This window comes from Tenrec ecaudatus, chromosome 5 (genome assembly GCF_050624435.1).
Source record: "Tenrec ecaudatus isolate mTenEca1 chromosome 5, mTenEca1.hap1, whole genome shotgun sequence".
NCBI classification, from domain to species: domain Eukaryota; kingdom Metazoa; phylum Chordata; class Mammalia; order Afrosoricida; family Tenrecidae; genus Tenrec; species Tenrec ecaudatus.
In genome coordinates, this window is record NC_134534.1 from 23,604,792 (window position 1) to 23,624,118 (window position 19,327).

Here is a 19,327-nt window from a genome sequence, read left to right on the forward strand (position 1 = left end):
TAATCTCTCAGTGGTGAATTTCTTGGGGCTCAAGAATTTCCCTTTTTTCCCAGGATTCTTACCTTGTTTATCTTGTTGACTTGATCAGCTTTGAACTATGACTGTCCATGCCTCTCTTTCCAGACGGAGCATCTCCAGAGTCTAGACTAGAGCAAACTGGAACCATTGCCCAGGGCTCTGATCTGCTGGGGAAGCCCAGCAGCTGGGACTGCTACAGTGGACTCATGGAGGCTGGCCAGAGAGGGGGAGGGCGGGGGGAGCACAGTAATACAACTGAGCATAATAGCAAAAACAAGCAGCACAGCTGCAGCTTGTCCCCCTACCCGAAACTTTATTCACCTCATTAAAAGGTGGTAACCCCAATGTCCTAAGCACTGAAAATCAGTGTGAATGGTCTCGCCCTCCATATCCCAACCACCATATCAAAATGTATTCATGCCTCCATTCATTTATTCATTCAATAGCTTTCATTTGGGTCTTGCTTAGTTTCTTCAGATTTGTGATTGATTGATTCTAATTGGCTAGTCACAAAGTCGCTCTCTCTCATAACTTGATGAATGCAAACAAACAAATAAATTTTAAAAACTGTATTAGCATGTAAAAATGCGTTTCCAGGCCTCACTTCCAGAGATGCCCACGCAGTAGATCTGGATGGAGGGCTATGTACTTTTATTTTTAAGAAGCACACAAGGCTGCTTAAAAAGCACTTCACTAGACCATAACATTCCTAACTGCAGAGATCATGTCAGTTCATGAAACGCTGTTCTCCCCAATAGCAAGCATAGATTGGGGTCATAGTTTTTTATTCAACACAGTCATATATTTCATTATAAGGACTGGGCTAGATTTCTGGGTAGAAAGATGGTTTGATCACAAGCGTTTCTGTCTTCCGTCCTGGCAGGAAACAAAAGGCCTACTCAAAGAAGTACTTGATGGGTGTTTCATCAAAGGTCATTTACAGAGTCACTGACGGGCTCTGGGAACCGAAAGGAGATGGTGAAAAAGCTCAGGGCCTGACAACTGTGTGGGCATTGAAAAAACAGGAGGGACTGACTAGGAGAACCCAATGAGAGATAACCAGGGCCCAGGTGCTGCCCAATAGGAGGAAGGCAGGAAGGGAAATAACTTGACTGACTCTTCCTAGCCTCTGATCCCATGGTGCCGCCCGCTAGCCTAAGCCAACTGAAAACCAGGGAGAAAGGAAATGAAAATGGTGTGTGTCTCTTCCCCAGGCAAGGCGCAGACTAGAGGAGGTGGAGCACGGAAAGCGTCCTTCCAGAAGCCGACTATGGGTGGTCTTCCCGTCAGTTCACAGTTACTGAAGGACAAATCCTACGAGGAAAATCATAACTGGTCTTTTTCTGTTGATCATTGGACCCCCTCTGTGTGGGTGACTACACACCAGTTCATTGACATGGTCTAGCTAGAACAAGGATAAAACAATTGTGTGAACACTAAGACGGAATGGCAGCAGCAACAGCAAAAAAATTAATTTACCAGATGATAACACATGCCTGTACACACGCAGACGCACGCACGTGCTCCCACACGGTTCCACGGGATTCACGCAACATCACGAAATATGGAACCTGTTGGAACCTGTACAAGTGGACTGATAGCATCAATTAAATATCAAATAAACTTTTGATAATTTAACCTCTACAAAATGTAATAGCTAAAAAAGAGAAGTAATGGCTATAGATAGATTGTGCTCTGCTAAAATGACTCAATATTATAAATGCTAAACCACATGGAGGGGAAAAAACTCACTAATGTTAAAAGGGATGGCTAAACTCCACCTCGTTTTTCTAACTTTTCTAACTCACACTCTGGCCTCTCAAACTATAAATACTCCCTTCCAACCCAGAACTCCTCAGCTTTCTGCCTCATCTTCTACACTTCGCATTTTAATGCCTAGGGTTTAGCTAAAGATCATTTAATTCACTATTTTTAGAGCAACATGGAATTATGAACCAAAACTTAATGATAATGAGGACAATATTTCAGAGGAGGACAAGCGTCTCCTCTGATACATTGCCAAAAATATGCTGCTGAGATGAAGACCACCCAGAAGCTTCAACTGGCACATGATGCATCAGCCCATATGTATTAAAGAAAAAAAGAAAAGAAAGAACATGACCACATGGAGCACTGAAAACTTGGGCTCAATAATGTGTTTCTAAGGAAAACTTTAAGGGCCTTCCAATGTCCATATTGCACTTAACAGATGATAGTGGGTATCTCTGCTCTGATGGACGCCTGTGGGGCTCATGAGTGTTACACGTCAAGCGGGCAGGGAGAAAAGTCAACAACCAACCTTGTACAAGTCACCTTTTACAAGATAAAGCTTAGTTCTTGCATTGCTTATACTGATTTGGGATTTCGGAAAAGTAGAATCTGAGTTTGATCAGAAAAGGGAGGGCGGCTTGGCCCTACTTTCCAGGCTTCCAAGTGAGCTGGCAAGACAACCCCAACGTTCTAAGCACTGAAAGCTTCTGATAATGGCCTTGCCCTTTTTCTCCCAACAGCTTTATGCTCAAAATTCATTCATGCTTCCATTTGTTGATTCCACCACACTTACTAACCCAAGACAAGGCATTCTGAAGTGTCAGATATTTATCTAGGAAACGATTACTTGATCGGTGGGCCAGGAAGGACAGAGTGGAGGACAGACCCAGAAGAGTGGGGTCGGACACCTTGGTATTGGACTCTTTGAATGCTCAAGAATATTGGGCTCCTCTTTTGACAGGGGATTTTGTCATGTTTGTGGTAGGTAGTTGCGGTCCTATGTGCCCCTACTTAGAGTGATCCTCTACTCATGGACTGTGGGAAGAAATATTGGCCGATTTTCGTGTTCTTCATGATTGTGTGGTTGAATTACTTGCTGCGGCCTTTATAGCACCTTCCAACCCAGGGGACTCATTTTCCAGCACTATAGAGGACAATATTGTTGTGATCTGCAGAGTTTTCCCTCACCTGCCAGCTTGCCCCGATGTGATGGCTCACATAGTTTTATGATTCTGGAAGCCTTACCATTGACATTGCAAATCCTAGCAGGGTCTGTCATGGTGAGTATATTTTAGTGGAGCCTCTAGACTAGGACTCGGAGAACCCTGGTGATCTACTTCCGAAACGTTGCTAATGGCGACCTCATTTTTTCCACGAGGAGGACTAAAGCTGTGGAAGGGAGATGATCAGTCTTGTAGCTTTCTGTTATAATGTGTGAAGGAAGCAAGATCAGGGACGAAAAGCTCAACGGTCTATGTCCTGGAAGAAACAATAACGTTCAGCATTTGGGAAGGATCTGTGTGGATGGAAAGAAAGGAGCTAACAGGTACCGAAGCCTTTTGGAAAAGACCAATGGGAGAACTAGATAACCAAATGGAGGTGCGGCCTGGGATGAATTGCCAAGGACGTCAGACGCCTCTGGGGTGGCTGGATGACTCATGTCTTTCACAGAGAGTTTGCCCATGCCCATCCTTCTTCAGACTGGTCTCTTTATGGCTTCCTCTCTCTACAGTGGACAACAGCTCATGATCACTAGTGGAATATTTGAGCCTTAAATTTATGCAAAAATCAGGTGAGACTGGATTCCTTTAAAGATTGAGGATGAAGCCGTGTACCAGGAGAAAAATAACAGCATAGAGCAGAAATATGAAGAAAACTGGAAAACACCTTCTTTTCAGGGTTACGTGGAGAATTAAGGTGTCCCTGGGGTACTTCATGTGTAAAAGTTTTCACTTAATTGAGGAAAGAGGATTAAGTCTAAGTTTTTCCCAGAGTGACCACAGTCAATGTTCCTGCGTAATTCAGTTTTCAGCGCACAGCATAGAGCTGGACGTTCATAAAACCCAATGAAAACATCCAGAAACATCATGATTATTATATAGGAACACTCTGTTCGGGGATTTGTGTGAGTGTGTGTGTGTGTGTGTGTGTGTGTGTGTGTGTGTGTGTGCTTGTGTGTATATGTGTGTCTACACCTCAGAAATTTGTTTCCCCTCTAATTTAAATAAAGCCCACATTTGCTGGCTCTTACAGTGGGCTGCAAGGCCCATCTGTTTAACTAGGCATTTGCCTGATACTGTAGGGGAGGATTGGCAAGTGTAAGTGTGAATTTGAATACCAGATACAGGCTATTTTAAGCAGAATTTATCTTTAATAAATTCACCCAGAGGTGTTCAGCAATAGGTAGTTTTGGAAAATGATCATAATCTACGCGCAAGACTCTGTTTCTGAAGGGTTGGGTGGTATGTGATTGCAGGAAGAAATAGACCCTGGGAAGTTCATCTTTGATAGTGTTTCTTGTCCTTCACTCTCACCACGAAGGAGGGCAGAGACTTAAATAAATGTTTGTGATCTGTTGGGAAGCAAGCTGGCCTGTGTGTATTTCATAGAATACAAAACTAACTTGAGAGCAAATAAGACATACATTTTTTTCCCCCTTGGTAGTATGTGTTAAAGCAGTCGGCATGTAGGACCAAGGGCTGTCAATCTTTGAGGTTTCTGAAAGGAATTGCAATTTATGACGTGTTAGGGTAAACAGTTGGATTACATTTCTGAAATACATGTTCCATCAGGTAAAATCATTGTGATTACAGGCACTGGGGCCTGCAAGTAACTAAGTTATGTGCTAAAAGGTTGAAAATGTACAACAAGTATGCTTGCGCTTAAGTCCTAATCCCTCTTTGTATCTCTGCTGAATAAACTACAAGAAAAAATAAAGAGTAATGTTCAAATAATAAAAGAGAAAAATGCAAATTCTGTCATTTTGATATACAATAAGCACTAATATGGCACAAGGAACTGTTCCTTCAGTGATCCAGCCCGGAGAGCATATTCCCGATTTCAAAGAATTAGGAAAGATTTTGGAGACGTCAGATTAGCCGAAAGTTATTTCTTTTGTTTGCCTCTTTTATTTTTCCTAATTCCCTTTTCATTTTATGGCGTGTCCTATGAAAGCACAGGTTGTCATTTTAACAACCAGGCTCCATTGTTCAAAATGCATGGCAAATAAAAGCCAAGGAAGAGAGTGGCTTTAAGTGGGCTGCAGATGTTTGACAGCAGAAGATAATAAATGTAAATAAATCTTAATATTTCCCCTTAATTCGGTTTGTGCCATGCAAATGTCAGGACTATGAAAACAAATCAACAAACATTTGAAGGAAAACAATATACATAACTTATTTTATATATTAAAAACAACTGTCAAACAATTATGACCTCATGTATTAGTTGGTTGTTTTGAAATATTCCTACTAGAATTAAAAAATGCTATGAGGGCCTTTTGAGCTTAAACATATTGTGTCAATCAAGAGCATATGTAATATATCTAAAGCATAAGGTAAAACTTTTCTTCATAAATTATTTCATAAATAAATAATTTGCTTGAAAAAGTTTATGAAAATATTTGCGCTTTTATTGCGTTCTCCACAGATCTTTTGTGGCTCGTTTAAGTGGATTGATACAGACAGCATTTTGATCTGCTCTACTCTGACCTGAAATACAAACGGAACATGGAGAGGTTCTTCATTCTCGGGCGAACTTCAGCAACAATTTGAGCCCGTGAAACTTCATTCATTAAAGTTTTAAGTGACCATGAATTTGCTGGCTTCAGTACTTGAAGTGCAACTTTATCCTTTCAATTAAGGGACATAATTCACCCTCAGACCTTTGGCTTTAACTTTTAATATAATATATAATTTTGGGTACACTTAATGGTCAAATCTTGTATTATTACAGGTGGAAAAATACCAACCTCTCAAGGGGGCTGTGCTTGCAAAGGCATGTAATTTAATTTTTTTGAACCAATTTGTTTCATGTGAGTAAATTTACACCCCTGAAGATTGCCCCGGCCTTGAGGGTGACAGGGAGAGGAACCTCACGGCTTCTTTTAGAATGTCCTCGAAAATTTGGGGCGCAGAGTGTTTAGAAGACGAATCTTTGAGATGTGTCACTATTTCACTGCGCCCGTCAGCTGCTGTGGTCTCAGACTTTATTGGACACTCGTCCTCAGCCGGTTTAGGTGGCATTAACCCTTTCATCCAAACTCAAGGGTTATACTCAATGGTTGGGATACATACTTGGGAGCCTATGGGATCTAAGATTTTTTTTAGTTAGTCATGGCTAAAGAATGCTTCATGCTGCTCCTAATAATAATTATTATTTTTCTGGATAAAAGTGCTTCACTGTGCTGTGAATATTTCCATAAAAGTCGGCAAAGTTAATTTATGGTTTAAAGTGAAAGAAAAAAAAAGGTCCTTCTTTAATAGAGGAATACTTTTTACAGTGGAAATTAGTGGTGGACAGTATTCAATGACTCCAGTGTGGAAATATGCAGGTGGTTATTAGAAGCTGACTATAAGATTTACAGAAGGGTTTGATATTAATTTTTTCTGCTGGCAGAGCTATATATAAATCGAACACTGTTCCCAAATTAATTTCCATTGACGATCGCATATGAAAAACGATGCTTCTGAGCGCCATTGTCTTCTCCCTCCTTTAGGGAATATTGTTTGTCTCTTGTGAAATTCTATTTCACTACTCTTTCACCTGACTGACTAGTTTCTCTATTGCAAAAGAATCATTGCCCTTTTTTTTAATGCATAGTGTATGGGATGTACTACCCAAATATTTCTGGAAGATCCGTACCACCAAAGGAAGCGCCTGTCTGTCTGTCTGACTAGCGTCTTTTAAGGAGAAATAAAGAACTGACAGGAAAAAGGATTAAGATTCTCCAAGCACATACTTCGGTTTTAAATGTTTTTATGATTGGCGTTTCTACTTCTGATAATAATAGCACGTTTCGAAAATATATTCATCCTTTCTCTAAAGAGATGCCAGGCTCACCTAGGGATAAATATTTTAGAGGCAAAATATTTATCAGCTCCCAACTTTTTGATTTTACTTCCCTAACATTCTAATTTTAATCATTCTGCAGTTTTCCGAAGGCAGGAAGTTTCTCTTTTTAGTACCGACTTTGTTTAAACTGACTTCCATCAGAAGAAAAACATACAACTTAAAGTCTCTCAACTAAAGAAAATGAAAGCCAACCACTCCCTCCACGTGTGCTCCCTTGGAACCCCTACTGTCCTCCTGAAAGCTGTCATGGTAGTACTTTGTGCATGGTGATCTCTGGGAGTTAAAAACACACACAAGAACTTCAACAAGGTCCAGTGCTTTAACTGTGTAGGTTGAGAGCACTTCACTTCACCAGGAGGGTATGGTGGATCTGAAAAGTACTCAGAAGAAGGTCAGGTTCAATTCCGTTTCTTATCTGCCCCTAGCACCCCAAAGAGCTGCAGGTATTGCTCCATTTGGCTGGTACCCCCTTAGAGCACCCTCAGAGCCTTTTGCTGGCTTCTCCCTAGCTGGGAAAACCATAGCAACATAGTCCACACTTCTCCAACTCCGGGTAGAGTTCAAGTTGTTCTCTTAGAGCCCTCCTGCCATCCGATGCCTGGAACACACTGACCACGCTTGGGGGTGTCCTCAGACTTTTGCATGCCCCAGACACCGGGCGGGGGGCGCACACGCGCTCCCACCGGCGTCTCGCGTCACTTAATTGGGAGGGAGAAGGTAAAGTCACCCCCCCCCCGGAAAAAGGTAGCCAGCGCTGCCCGAGTCCTTCGGATCGTCCACGCTCGCGAGCTCCAAGTGGCTGCGAGCACGTCGCTCTGGCCGCCCCCCCCGGGCCCCCCCAGGACCCCCCTCCATCCCCCCCCCCCAGGTAGGTGGTGGTCGCGCAGGCACATCCCGGCCGGCTGCAGGCTGGTCCCGCGTCCGCAGCCCGCACGCTCGCCCCGGGGGAGGGGGGAGGAGGGGGAGAGGCGGGGCGGGAAGGTAGCCGGGTCCCTGCGCGGCGCCGCTCGCAGTCGCGGCGCTCCGACGCGGGCGAAGTTCTGCGCAGCCGGCTCGCCGCGCCCGGGCTGCTCCCGGCGGGCGGCGGGCGGCGGGCGGCGGCGGCGGCGGCGGCGGCGCGGGGGCCCCCGGGCTCGGAGCCGGGCGGGGCGGCGGGGCGGCGGCGGCGGCGCGGGGCCGCGCGCTGTCTCTTTAAGGGAGCTCGGTCTGGGGTGGCGCTTTCCTCCTCGAAGGCTCCTTTGATATTAATAGTGTTGGTGTCTTGAAACTGACGTAATGCGCGCAGACTGAGGTCCTGACAAGCGATAACATTTCTGATAAAGACCCGATCTCACTGCAATCTCGAGCCTCCTCTGCGGCGGGTGCTGCTCGCGCCTCCAGACCCCGCGTCCTCTCGCTCGCCGGGTCTCGCCAGCCGAATTTTTTTATTTTTATTTTTCAACAAAAAACAACACCCCCCCTCCCCTCTCCCACCCGGCACCGGGCACATCCTTGCTCTATTTCCTTTCTCTTTCTCTCTCTCTCTCGCTCGCTCGCTCTCTTTTTTTCCACTAAGGGAGGGGGGGGGGGAGGGCAGGGAAAGGGGGGGCAGGAAAGACCTTTTTCTCTCCCTCTCCCCCCTCCCCGAAATCATCCACGATCAACTCTGCACACAACAGAGGACGGTTCATGGCTCTGGCCGCCGCGCCACCATCTTTCGGGCTGCCCAGGGTGCTCGTGACGGTTAATCAACAGGTAAGCAGGGGGGCGGCCGGGCGGGCCGGGCCGGGCCCGGGGGGCGCTCCGCGAGCGCTGCGCCCGCGCGTGTGCGCGCAGACTGTGGGCGATCGGAGCGGGGAGCCCTGGGAATGAAAAGTGACTTTCTTTGGAAGGGGGGGAACAAGGGGGGGCGCCGAGGGCGAGTGTGCAGAAAGCCAAGCTGGGGCTTCTCGGGTTTCACATGCGTTTTCTTTCTTCCTTTTTGCGCGTGTGATTTCTTTCTTTCTTCCCTTCTGCTCCCTGCTCTCCGCCACCCCCCCCCCTTTCCACCCCCCCTCCCCCTTGCTCCTTTCGGTGGGTCTCAGGCGGCTGAGCCTTGGAAGGGGACGACTTCAAACTGCAGTAGCCCCTGGAGTCAGCAGGGTCAAGTTCAGCCGCCGGGGAGGAGGAAAAACAAATCCCCATTTGCCAAAAAAAGAAGTTTCAGGCCGGTGCCCCCTCCCCCTCGCTGTGTCTTTCTGGCGGATTTTAATTCTCTCCTACCGGGCGGCGCAGCGGAGGAGCCGGAGGTGGCTGCACCCGAGGGGCCGCCGCCGCCGCCGCCGCCGCCGCAAGTTTTCTGGGGCTCCTGACAAGCTGGGCGCACGCTAGGCACCAGCATGCAGAGTAGTAAGTTGGGTGGACCCGGGAGGGCCGGCGGGGGGGTGTCTCAGAGAGGGGCCTTCAGGGGTCCCCCCCCAAGTGGGAAAAACAGTCCAGGACTGGCGTGGGCTTTTAAGAGTTTGCAAACTTTTTTTCCCCCCTTCAAGGCCCAGCTGGGTCGTCCAGGCAGATGCCGCACCCCTTCTTGCCCCTGCCCTCCCGGGACGCAGGGCAGCTCGGCCGGCCGAGGGGTCCGTGCCCAGTCCGTGCCATGTGGCAGGCAGGGCCTTGCAGCCAGGGCGCTTCCGTAGGGGCCGAGGAAGGGGCAGGCTTCCTCTGGGGCGCGGATGATGCACCGTGTGTCGCGGGTCAAGGGACACTGTCCGGTGATTCAGTGCCTGACAGCGGTGGCACATCCAGGCGGACCAGCACTTTGCTTTCTGTCCAGTTCCTGTTTGGGCGCTCGAGAACCGCATCGGTGAAAGGCCAAGGCAGCCCCCGCTGCCCTTCCAATCCTTCCAGGATTATAGGACCCCATGAATAATTTGAGGGTGAGGCAGAGGTGGGAGCTGTTTGAAGTGCAATGCTGTTTTTGTGGCTGGGAAAGCTTTTTTGTGTGTGTGCTTGGGTTACTACTACCTGTCTGTTATGGTGGTGCTTCTCCCCTCTCCCCAGGGAAGTCGGTTAACTGTTTTAGGGCCCCAAGACTCTAAAGCAATTTAAGTTTGAGGGCAAGGCGGCTGGTGGGTGACAGAGGAAATCTTGGACTTTCTGCATTGTAGGTTCTGGTTTTCCTTGCCCAGCTCCTATTAGGCCGCAGCACTGATGCTGTTGAGTAAGAGCAGTGGAGTTTGACGATGAATCAAAATGATGATAGAACACACATCCTTATCCTATTTTGGAAAATCACGGGCTAGTGTAGAATTCACTCCCCAGGACAGCGGACAGAAGGGCTTGGTGGAGGGTGCTAATGCAGAGAAGGCAGGCCTGTGCCTGGAACAGTTTGTGGATTCAGTTGGAACTTTTGTGAGCACGCCAGGTGGAAGGGCAGGACACTGGGAACAGAGTGGAGTACAAAGGGTACATCCAGATAGGGCCTGAGACCAAATTACACAGAAATGATAACTCCGAGGCCTGGTGGTTGGGAACATGTGATCGCCCAAAGCAGAAATACATTTTTTTTTAAAAAAATAGGAACCTTCCAACAAGCCTTAAGCACCCTCCAGTCCTGAGGTGAAAAACCTGCGGATCTTGCTGGCATCCTGTTACTTTCCTGCTGGTTTTAGGAAAAGTCGATCATTTAGAAAACAGGCTCCGGGTGAAAAATGCAAGGGGCAGCCGAGGAAAGCAGCGCCGGCAGCCAGTTCTTGACGTGCACAAAATTAGAATGAAAGTTTCAGAACCCACGGTCGGGAAGTTTCTTGCCCTCTTGCTGTTCACTTCGTTGCTTAGAACCCCTTCTCAGCTCTCCCACCGGTTCTTATGAAAAAGCAAACAACTTCTAAAATGGGGTGGGCTTTTAACATTCCCCCCCCCAATATCCTCGCGTTGTGAATAAGTACAGGGTTCGTGGGGGAAGATGAAGCGGTTGCTGGCCTGTGATGCTGATAGGACAGTCTGGAAATGATACCAGTATTTTGAGGCTTTTTTTTTTTTACCTTTAAGTGAAAGTTTACTAAGGACGTGCTTGATCTTAACACATGAACACCTGGAGTATGTCTTTCCGTAGATTTGAAGACTTCTTTTTCATGCTGTCTGTCTATCCCCTTGGCGAAAAACATTCAATGCAGTATACAGGGCCACTCCTGTGCCAAAGTTTGCCGGGGATGTTGGGATTTTAGTGAGGCGGAAAGAAAACTTCAGAAGGGAAAGAGGCATTTAAAGGCAGCTTATGACTTGATTTCTCTAAACCTGAGGCATTCCGGAGCTTTATTCATCTTCTGCTGGCAAAGCATTACATACGCCAGGGAACTGATGTGTCCGGCATCCCGATGTAGGCTATAGGCTAGGACACATCTCTGTAGAATCCCTTTATACACAGTCAGTGGTGGAACCGAGTCAGTTCCAGAAAAAAGTTCGTCCCTCCCTTGAACTCGAGACTCTTGAAGGATCTCTGCTGCCTGCTATGGACGTTTAGTCCTTTGCCCCGTCCAGGTAACTTTGAAGGTAAGGGATAAAGTGCCCTCGTATCTGTGAGGCCTGAGTTGATTGTAGAGCTCGGTCGTTTTGATGACTGATAATTAAATGATTTTGGAATCTTTTGTGCATAGTTGCTTCAAAACGAGATCGGCGTCCCTTTAAGTGTGCTGATCAGAAGTGAATAGCAGTACATGCCCCGACCCTATTTTCAATATTCTTTTTCCTCTTCTTTTAACTCACGTCTCACAACTGAGTTTGCTCTGATTTTCCTTTGTCAGTTTCTCTTATGGGCACAAGGAAACTTTCATTCACAAGGACAGCTTTCCAAACAGGGTAATAAGTGCATGTGCACAAGAGCTCCTTTTAAGCTACTAGTATGCAGTGACGTTGGTATTATTATTTTTATTGTTATTATAGACAAGTATACATATAATGTAAGGTGTGTGTATATCTATCATATAGAGTCTCAGAGGACAAACTGCAATTGAGAATATGCACATATCAAAAAAGCCAATGAGAGGGTGTGAGGTTTTAATGGACTCGTTTTATCTTCTTTGTTAAAGTAAATACACCCTGCTGAAAGTTTCCAAAGGCCTCATCGGAAATTGTTTTCGAACTAGAACTTTATTTCTAATGGGAAATTAGAATAAATATTGATCACTGGGCTTGGAATGACTTTCAAAATACATCTACCCACAGATTATAATTTTTTGTTTTTTTTTTACTTAGCCATTCCATTTGTTAGCCACTAATACTGCAGCAACACTGTGCTGTTGCATGTAAAACCAAATAGACCTGCAGAAAGTTACGGGCAGGTGTCTGTGATCGATTGAAAGGGAAAGCTGATTACTTTGAACGTAAGTGGTGCACAAAAAACGGACTGGCTCCCAGTAAAACATATTCTCCTGAAGATATGCTCTGGTGTGTAAAATGAAGCCATTCATTCAGCAGACTGACAACTTTCCACTTGGTGTTTGCCTTTGCTTAATTTAGTTTCCGCAGGACAGCGAGTGTGGTAGTCTGCATTTGTTTTTGGCAGGCTTAGAAAAGTATAAACTCAGACGGTTCGTCCCAAATATTGCTGCTCACAAGTTCCAATCAATCTGATAGAAACAGCTAAGCTTTAAGGGCTTGCTTTCTGTCGTTCAACTTTGCTCAAGCTTTCAGGTAATGAGCAGTTTCTTTTTCTCCCTCTTTTGCGGGCTGTAACTAGTGGTACCATTGATTAGCTAGTATCGTTGACCCTGGCTGACTGTTTATCCTCCTTATTTGCTGTTTGTGGACGCTTGGGAACATGAGTGATGGTGGATCTAGGCTCGGTTTTATTTCCGTCGTCTATCCATATGATAACGTCCATTTCTCTTGTGATGCCATCGTACCGAATGAAGTGGAGGCTTTGTGAGTGTAATCGTTATGATTTATGGAGTGGTTAGGCTTCCCTTAGGTATCATGTGAGGAAGGCCCTCCTAGCCTTTGACAAATGGGAATTTAGCCTAATTTTCTAAGGCTCCTTGTGCTCTTCATTTAGAGCACGATCATGAACTCTGCAATTATTTACTTTTAGAGAATTGGGCAGGGCTGCTTGTAATTGTCAGGATGATTGGGGCTCCTTGAAGTTTTAACGCACACACGTGAAAACGGCAAGTGTGTCACAGTTCCGTGCAGCAAACAGTGCTGCAGAGGTGAACTGTTAACTATGCAAAAGTTACCCTCAATAGCACAGGGTCTTAAGTCATTTATTCATACAGAAGAGTCTAGTAATTATATCAGACCTCTCTAAATAGTGTCTGCACTGTAACTCTTATGGTCCTTTTTCCTTTCTTTCTAGTTTTTATATCAGTAAAGTGGGTCTCAGGTCCTTGGGTATCAAATTTGATGGTGTTTGGCTTGGTTCCACGGATAAGTGTAGCAATGTAAAAGTTTATACACTCTAACCTAAAATAGCCTTTACTTGATTTGATGAAGAAATTGTTTGAGCTGCTAATAAGCAGATGAAGAAGCCAGTGTCGTCCCTCCAGCTACCGTCCATATCGTGAAAGCTATGCCTAGTTTTCTGCTATCCCCTTTTCTCATCAAGAGCACAAACCCAAGTAGCAGCAACAAAGATGAAAGGATCAGCATGCTGTAAATTTGAAGCCTCATCGGAAACCATTTTCTGATTCAAAGCTGTCATTGAAAGATGACTGACCTTCCAACACCCTAAAGAAGACATTAAGGATAGGCTTCTCGTTCCGAAGAAAGTTTCATTTAAAAATATAAATAAATAACGAAGAAAGCAGAAACAACTTTTAAATTTTAAAATGTTTTCAGCTCTTTAAAAACCTGCAGTAAATACAAGTGGCTAGACACCTTCCCTGGTGGTTTAGTTTATACAAGCAGGAAACTTTCTCTCCTCCTCTTTCTCTCTCTCTCTCTTGTTTTCTTTAAACCAACTGACGTCATGCCAAGCGCCGCTTTAAAAGAACAGACAGAAGTAATTGGTAGCCTTTAACTTTTAATAATGTTCTGGATCGGTTTTAGTGGCCAAAATGCCATTTTCTTCATTTATTTATTTATTTATTTTTGAAAAAGACAGTTCAAGTAAAAACGGGCTTGTGGCCTGAGGAAGAAAGGCACTGTTGATACAGTTATTTTTATTCTTGTTTTTCAATCTGTTATTAAAAATCTTTCCTGCTGAGCGATGCTGGATTTCTCCAATTCCTCTTTGTGATGCTGGTGCACGTCAGGTTACCCTAACTTAGCTCGTTTGGGGCTTGGTGGGGCCGGTGGTGGTGGTGGTGATCTGTGTTGCCTTGTGTCTTTTTTGGTGGTGGAGGTGGGAACGTTTGCTTTTGTTTCAATTGAGATGAATAAATTAAGGTTATCAATGGTGACAGGTCAGTGAATATGTTTATACAAAGACTACTACACCTGTTTGTAAGAGCCCGAAATGTGGAAGCTTAATTGTGACATTAATCATTTTCAAGTGCAGAGGAAGGAACAGAGATGAAACTTGTACAAAAACGTTTTTCGATGGAAAGCATAGGTTTCATGGGTCAATTCCTGCCACCCCTGCTCCACCCCACAACCTGCATCTCCTTTCTGCCTTCTATTTCCATATGGCAATTGTTTAACTAGACTGATCGCGTGGTATTTTCGTTCCCATTTTTTGAAATAGTAATGTTTTGCAGTCATTTTTCTTACTGCCCTTACGTAAACGAAGCAGAACTTTCCCCCGTTACAGAGATCCTGGTGTTGGTGACTGGTATCGGGGCCACTTTAGAAGCTGGCAAGTTGGAAAATCTTTCAGGGACCCAAAAGACTTGTGCTACCTTTCCTTCTTTAGAGAGAAGAAATCCCTCTGAGGATGGGGCCCCCCACCCATTCTGTGGGTCAGACCTGAGTATCCACATTTCTCAGGCGACTCCGTGAGGTTGAAATTTTATGGTTACTTGTCCCAGGCTTGGCTTTTATCCCCAAAATTATTCCTGCGAGGGTTAGTTGGCTTTCTCAAGTTTTAATGCACATATTTTTTTTTTTGCTCAGCAATCTTAACTTTAAGAGAAATATTGAAAATATTGAAAATTAGGTGTCTTGTGGGATAAAGAGAGTCTTTAAAGCCATTGATAATTCTAAAAATCATCTTCTAGTTGAAGCAGTCTCTGCATTGAAATAAGGCAGTCTTGGTCCTCTTCCTGTCTTTCTCCTGTTTTTCTTGTGAAAGCTTCAGACTTCGGTTCAAATCAGAGGCATTTGTTTCTCTCTGTTTCTGTGCTCACTGTGCCTTCACGTAAAGATTTGTCAGGAAACACACGGGGCTTGAGCTAGGTGTTGTTTAAACCAGTTTCGTGACGGCGTCTTGAAGCAAGTCTTGACTTTTAAAAACGTTTCAAACATACATTTCAAGTGACAGGTATGTCTGTGGTTACATTTTTATTTTTAAAATGTTGGTTGGTGACTTCAAAACCCAGGGAAAAGTAATAAAAGTGTAGCAAGAAGTGGGAAAAAGGCAGAGGGAGATGTTCCACCCAGCCATCCTTTATTAGCAGCAGTTTGTTTACTGTTGAGTGGGGGGTAGGGGTTGGGGGAGGCTTTGTGGAAGATGATACTCAAAAAAAAAAAAATCCATCAATTGCGCATATGATTCCCCTCCCCTTAAGGTTTACTTAAACAATATGTTTCAGTTTTGCCTCAAACCATTCCTCGCCACTTCTGCTCCAATAATCCACCCCTATCTCAGTTCCTGAGAGATTAAGGATGGCCGTTTCTGTTATGTGATGAACAGCACTATTGTTCAAACACAGGTAACCTATTTTGATGTGTGTGATTTGGGGTCGTTAGTAGTTTTAAGATACCTAAAGTGTGAGACAAGATTCTGCTGTGGAAATGCCTGCAGATGTTTGAAATTCCAGAATCGCTAAAGCATGTTAAGTTATTGCTGGTATATGTGCATGCTCTTCTACGTGTGTTGTATGTATGTAAAGTGTGTGGCCTGACAACACGGTGCAACACCTTAATGGTGGAATCTGCAAATCCGCGAAACCATTAACTCCGCGCTTTCAATGTGAGTCTTTGAAGGACATCCCTGAACTGCTTTATAAAGTTGAGCAGTGTGGGTTTGTATGGAGTTTAAACACCACGAATCTATAACTGTGTTAATACTTTGCATCCACTCTGTATAGGCGCTGGAATGACACCAGGTGAAACAAAACAGCAGTTGTAAGTCCAAATGCCTTTCCGTATCTTTTAAGACTTGCTTCTGAGGATCACTTTTTAAAAGTTCCGTTTCTGTTGCGAGGCACAGTTAGTGACAGGGTCCGTTCTGAGCACGTCTTTTTATGGGCTCATAGTTTGCAGTTTATAATTCTGTCATCTCAAAACGTTATGTAGAAAGAATATGGGACGTGTGAAGACTCCGTACGCTGACCCAATGCGTTTTTCCCTAGGGTGATGGATTCTCTGCGTCACCCGAATGGGATGCTCATTGCCAGGCTTGTAATACTGGTTTTTGAGGCTGGCTCTATGTTCTGTTTCGTCAAGCAACACAATACAACAACTTTGGTATCTAGGTAATTGACGCAGTCCAAATGAGTTTTGGAAAATGTTCCAAACACTTTTAAGCAAATCTGAAGTTAGCCTATATATTCAATTTATTCAGCACTTGAATAAACAGATGCTTCACTGCCAGCTATTGTAAACCTTCTATAGTAGATGGTGTTAAACGAAAATACACAAGTGCTGCGGATTTATTTTCTCTTTGATTTGAAGTGTGCATCCTTTTCTGATTTCCATTTATTAATTGCTGATCTGTTAAGTACTTTGGATTTCTAGCAGTGAAGGAGTAGCATAGTGCAATAAGAAAATATAAATATATTTTCTCACACTTAAAAAAGTATTAGCATTTAATATATTATTATATTGGGTATTAAAAACAAAACAGGAATAAGCCCAACTACAGGATGATAGGGAACCACTAAATCTTCTATTGTAAAAGCTAAATGTACTTTAGCTTCAGGAAAAGGGAAAAAAAAGAGACAAAGGATTTTGCCTCAGAGCTGTTTTTACTTGTACAATTTGTACAGAATGTATGAAACTTGCAAATCAACATGCAACGTGTAACATGTGTTTCTTGATTAAATTCTGCAGTATGACTTTCCATGAATTCTTGGGAATAACTTTTTCAGTTTTTCCTTATAGAAGTATGTCTTACATCTGCGATCAGATACATCTATAAATAGTGTAAATATATACTGCAGAAGTTAGTTTGCGGAATCTAATTTCTCCATTACATGATACATTTCATGTGCAGACGGATCAAGCATTACTAATCTAGTTTTATTTCCCTCTGAGCTGTGCACAAGTGCGGCATGTGCATTTGACTTCACGTTGACTGGGTGTGTACATGAGCGTGCACATACCTAAATCCTCCCTTGTATAGAATGATTTTGCATTAAAGATGCAGCATAGAATTTTATTCTGTTACATATTTTTAAAATTATTTTAGTCTTCATTATTTCCATTTCCAATACCTAATGCAGCCCCAACACCTACTTGAAGGTTAATATCCATTCTACATTTGCTTCTGAATCGAGAAAACATGAGTGGCCAAACAGAATCCCCACTTCTACTTGTGGCTTCTCCGGTGATGTCACTAGCCACACATCATCTTTAGCTGTGAAAGATGTAGAGTGAAATACATCAGTTCATTTTTCTCTCCATTCACCGAAGCAGTTTAGAACATAGAAAGCTTCCAAAAAGGGATTTGGGCATTTGTTTCTGATTTACTCTTTGATGACGTGAAATATTTTGGAAGTAGACTCTAGTTCACTGTACTTTCAGAGGGCACCATTCAGCTGATGGAAGTTCAGACTTACATTTATTTATCTGAACTGATGCTGTTAAATTCTCTTACCGAGGTTATTCCGGGGGCTGAATTGTTGGTCACTTTTGTATCAATTATTTCCAGTTAACCCTGTCACACCTTTTAAAAATCACATATTTTGAATCATATTTCCACTGAATGTTCAGAAGTACATTTAAATTGTGTAAAAACTGGAAAGAAAACACCCCAGGAAAGATTATGTTTCACGCTATCTTTAACATCACTGGAAGTTCTTAGATTTTTAAAGACCATTGTAAATTTTGCCACTTATGCAAATTTAGGTTAAGTTTTAGAAAATAATTCTCTAAGCTACAAGTGACCAGTGCAGGCAATTTTAATAGGTAGTATGATACTATAGCTTTGTGATTGATAAGCAAATAGATATCTTTTAATTTTTGCATTTAGAACGATTTTGCATTGCATTCTTTAAATGTAAGTTGTGGGAAATTTCCCTTGGGAAACATATTGCCATCTGAACCCCAATGAAAACGAACTGTTTGTTTTATCCTCTCTCCTATTTTAAAATATTCCATTCTTAGGTCAAGTTAAGCTGTGAGAGGTGTGCATGAATCATTAACACATTATTTTACTTTTCACTCGGAGGCAAAAGCTAAACTTTAAGCAGGAATCTTAGACCAATGGAAAAAAGTCATAATGCATGCAGTTTATGAGTGCAAATTGGTTCGTTATTTTGCACGCTCGTTGTCAACCTCCCCTCTTTGTTGTTGCACGTATCTGCGTACATCCCCCTGGATGAGTGATTTCCTCCTGGAGAAGTTCGGTGTGTCATTGGTCACATTTCGTTAGGCATATGCGTTTAGTATTTCATCTGCAGAGTAAAATTTTTCAAAATGAACCTAGTCATAATTAGATCTGGAGAAGGGGTAGGGGGGGATAATACAGGTGTTCTCTCACCGCCCTCCACCCCCCCATTTTCAGTTCCTTCTCCAAAAGATGTATATGTCTGGACAGAAGGGGGGCTTAGGAGACTGTACAATCTAGTAGAAAGGAAGGAAATGCTGCTGCATATGGCTTTATTTAAATGTTTTTGACATAGAAAACTTTGACCTCTTTGCCTGTGGTTCTTGGGACTTTTAGATAAAGCCCATCAGGGTCACACTCATCGGTTCACGTCCTCCGGCCTCTGCTGAGCTGCTTGCTCTCTGTCCGGAGTGGAAGCCGTGTCAGTTAGTTTGGTGTTTGAAAGTACAAGTCGAGTTTTCCCTTTCTGAAAATGTTCTGACTGGCTTCTGGAAGAGTAAGCTGAGATCAAGGCCATCAGGTGCCACCCATTCCAGGGTGCTAAGGAAAATTGCTCAGAGACCATGGCTCTGGATTTTCTGCAGGGCTTTGTGTTGTATCCTTAAAAAAATAAGAAATCAAAATTCTTAGCTGGGATCTAACATTTTGGTTTCTGAACCAATAAGAATTTCTTCTTTATGTGGAAAAATGGGCCAGCTGTGGGATTTTCCTTAACGTTACTTTTTTGATCTTTCTATTTTGGGGGAGCAGCATAAGAAAAGGCAGAGTTGAATATGTCCTAAACTAGAAATTGGAATTTTTCTCTTTGTTCTTGAGCAAACCTCCGTCATCCTATTTCCATGAAAAAAAATATATGTTGAGTAA

The 19,327-nt window shown here is 43.7% G+C and overlaps 1 protein-coding gene across 3 annotated transcripts in view; it reads left to right on the top strand.

Annotated features, from left to right (window-relative positions):
• Window positions 1–8,042: 8,042 nt before the first annotated feature.
• The window catches only part of TRPS1 (transcriptional repressor GATA binding 1), a 260,400-nt gene continuing 249,115 nt past the window's right edge, over window positions 8,043–19,327 (top strand). For 2 of the 3 annotated variants that reach the window (XM_075549346.1, XM_075549349.1), the window contains exon 1: window positions 8,043–8,595. Coding sequence is in view for 1 of the 3 variants with exons in the window: in XM_075549348.1 (XP_075405463.1) it covers window positions 9,219–9,228 (10 nt within the window). In the remaining 2 variants the exon portion in view is untranslated. Of the gene's footprint in view, window positions 8,596–8,930; window positions 9,229–19,327 lie in introns of those variants that run through there. The other variant, XM_075549348.1, reaches the window with a different exon arrangement.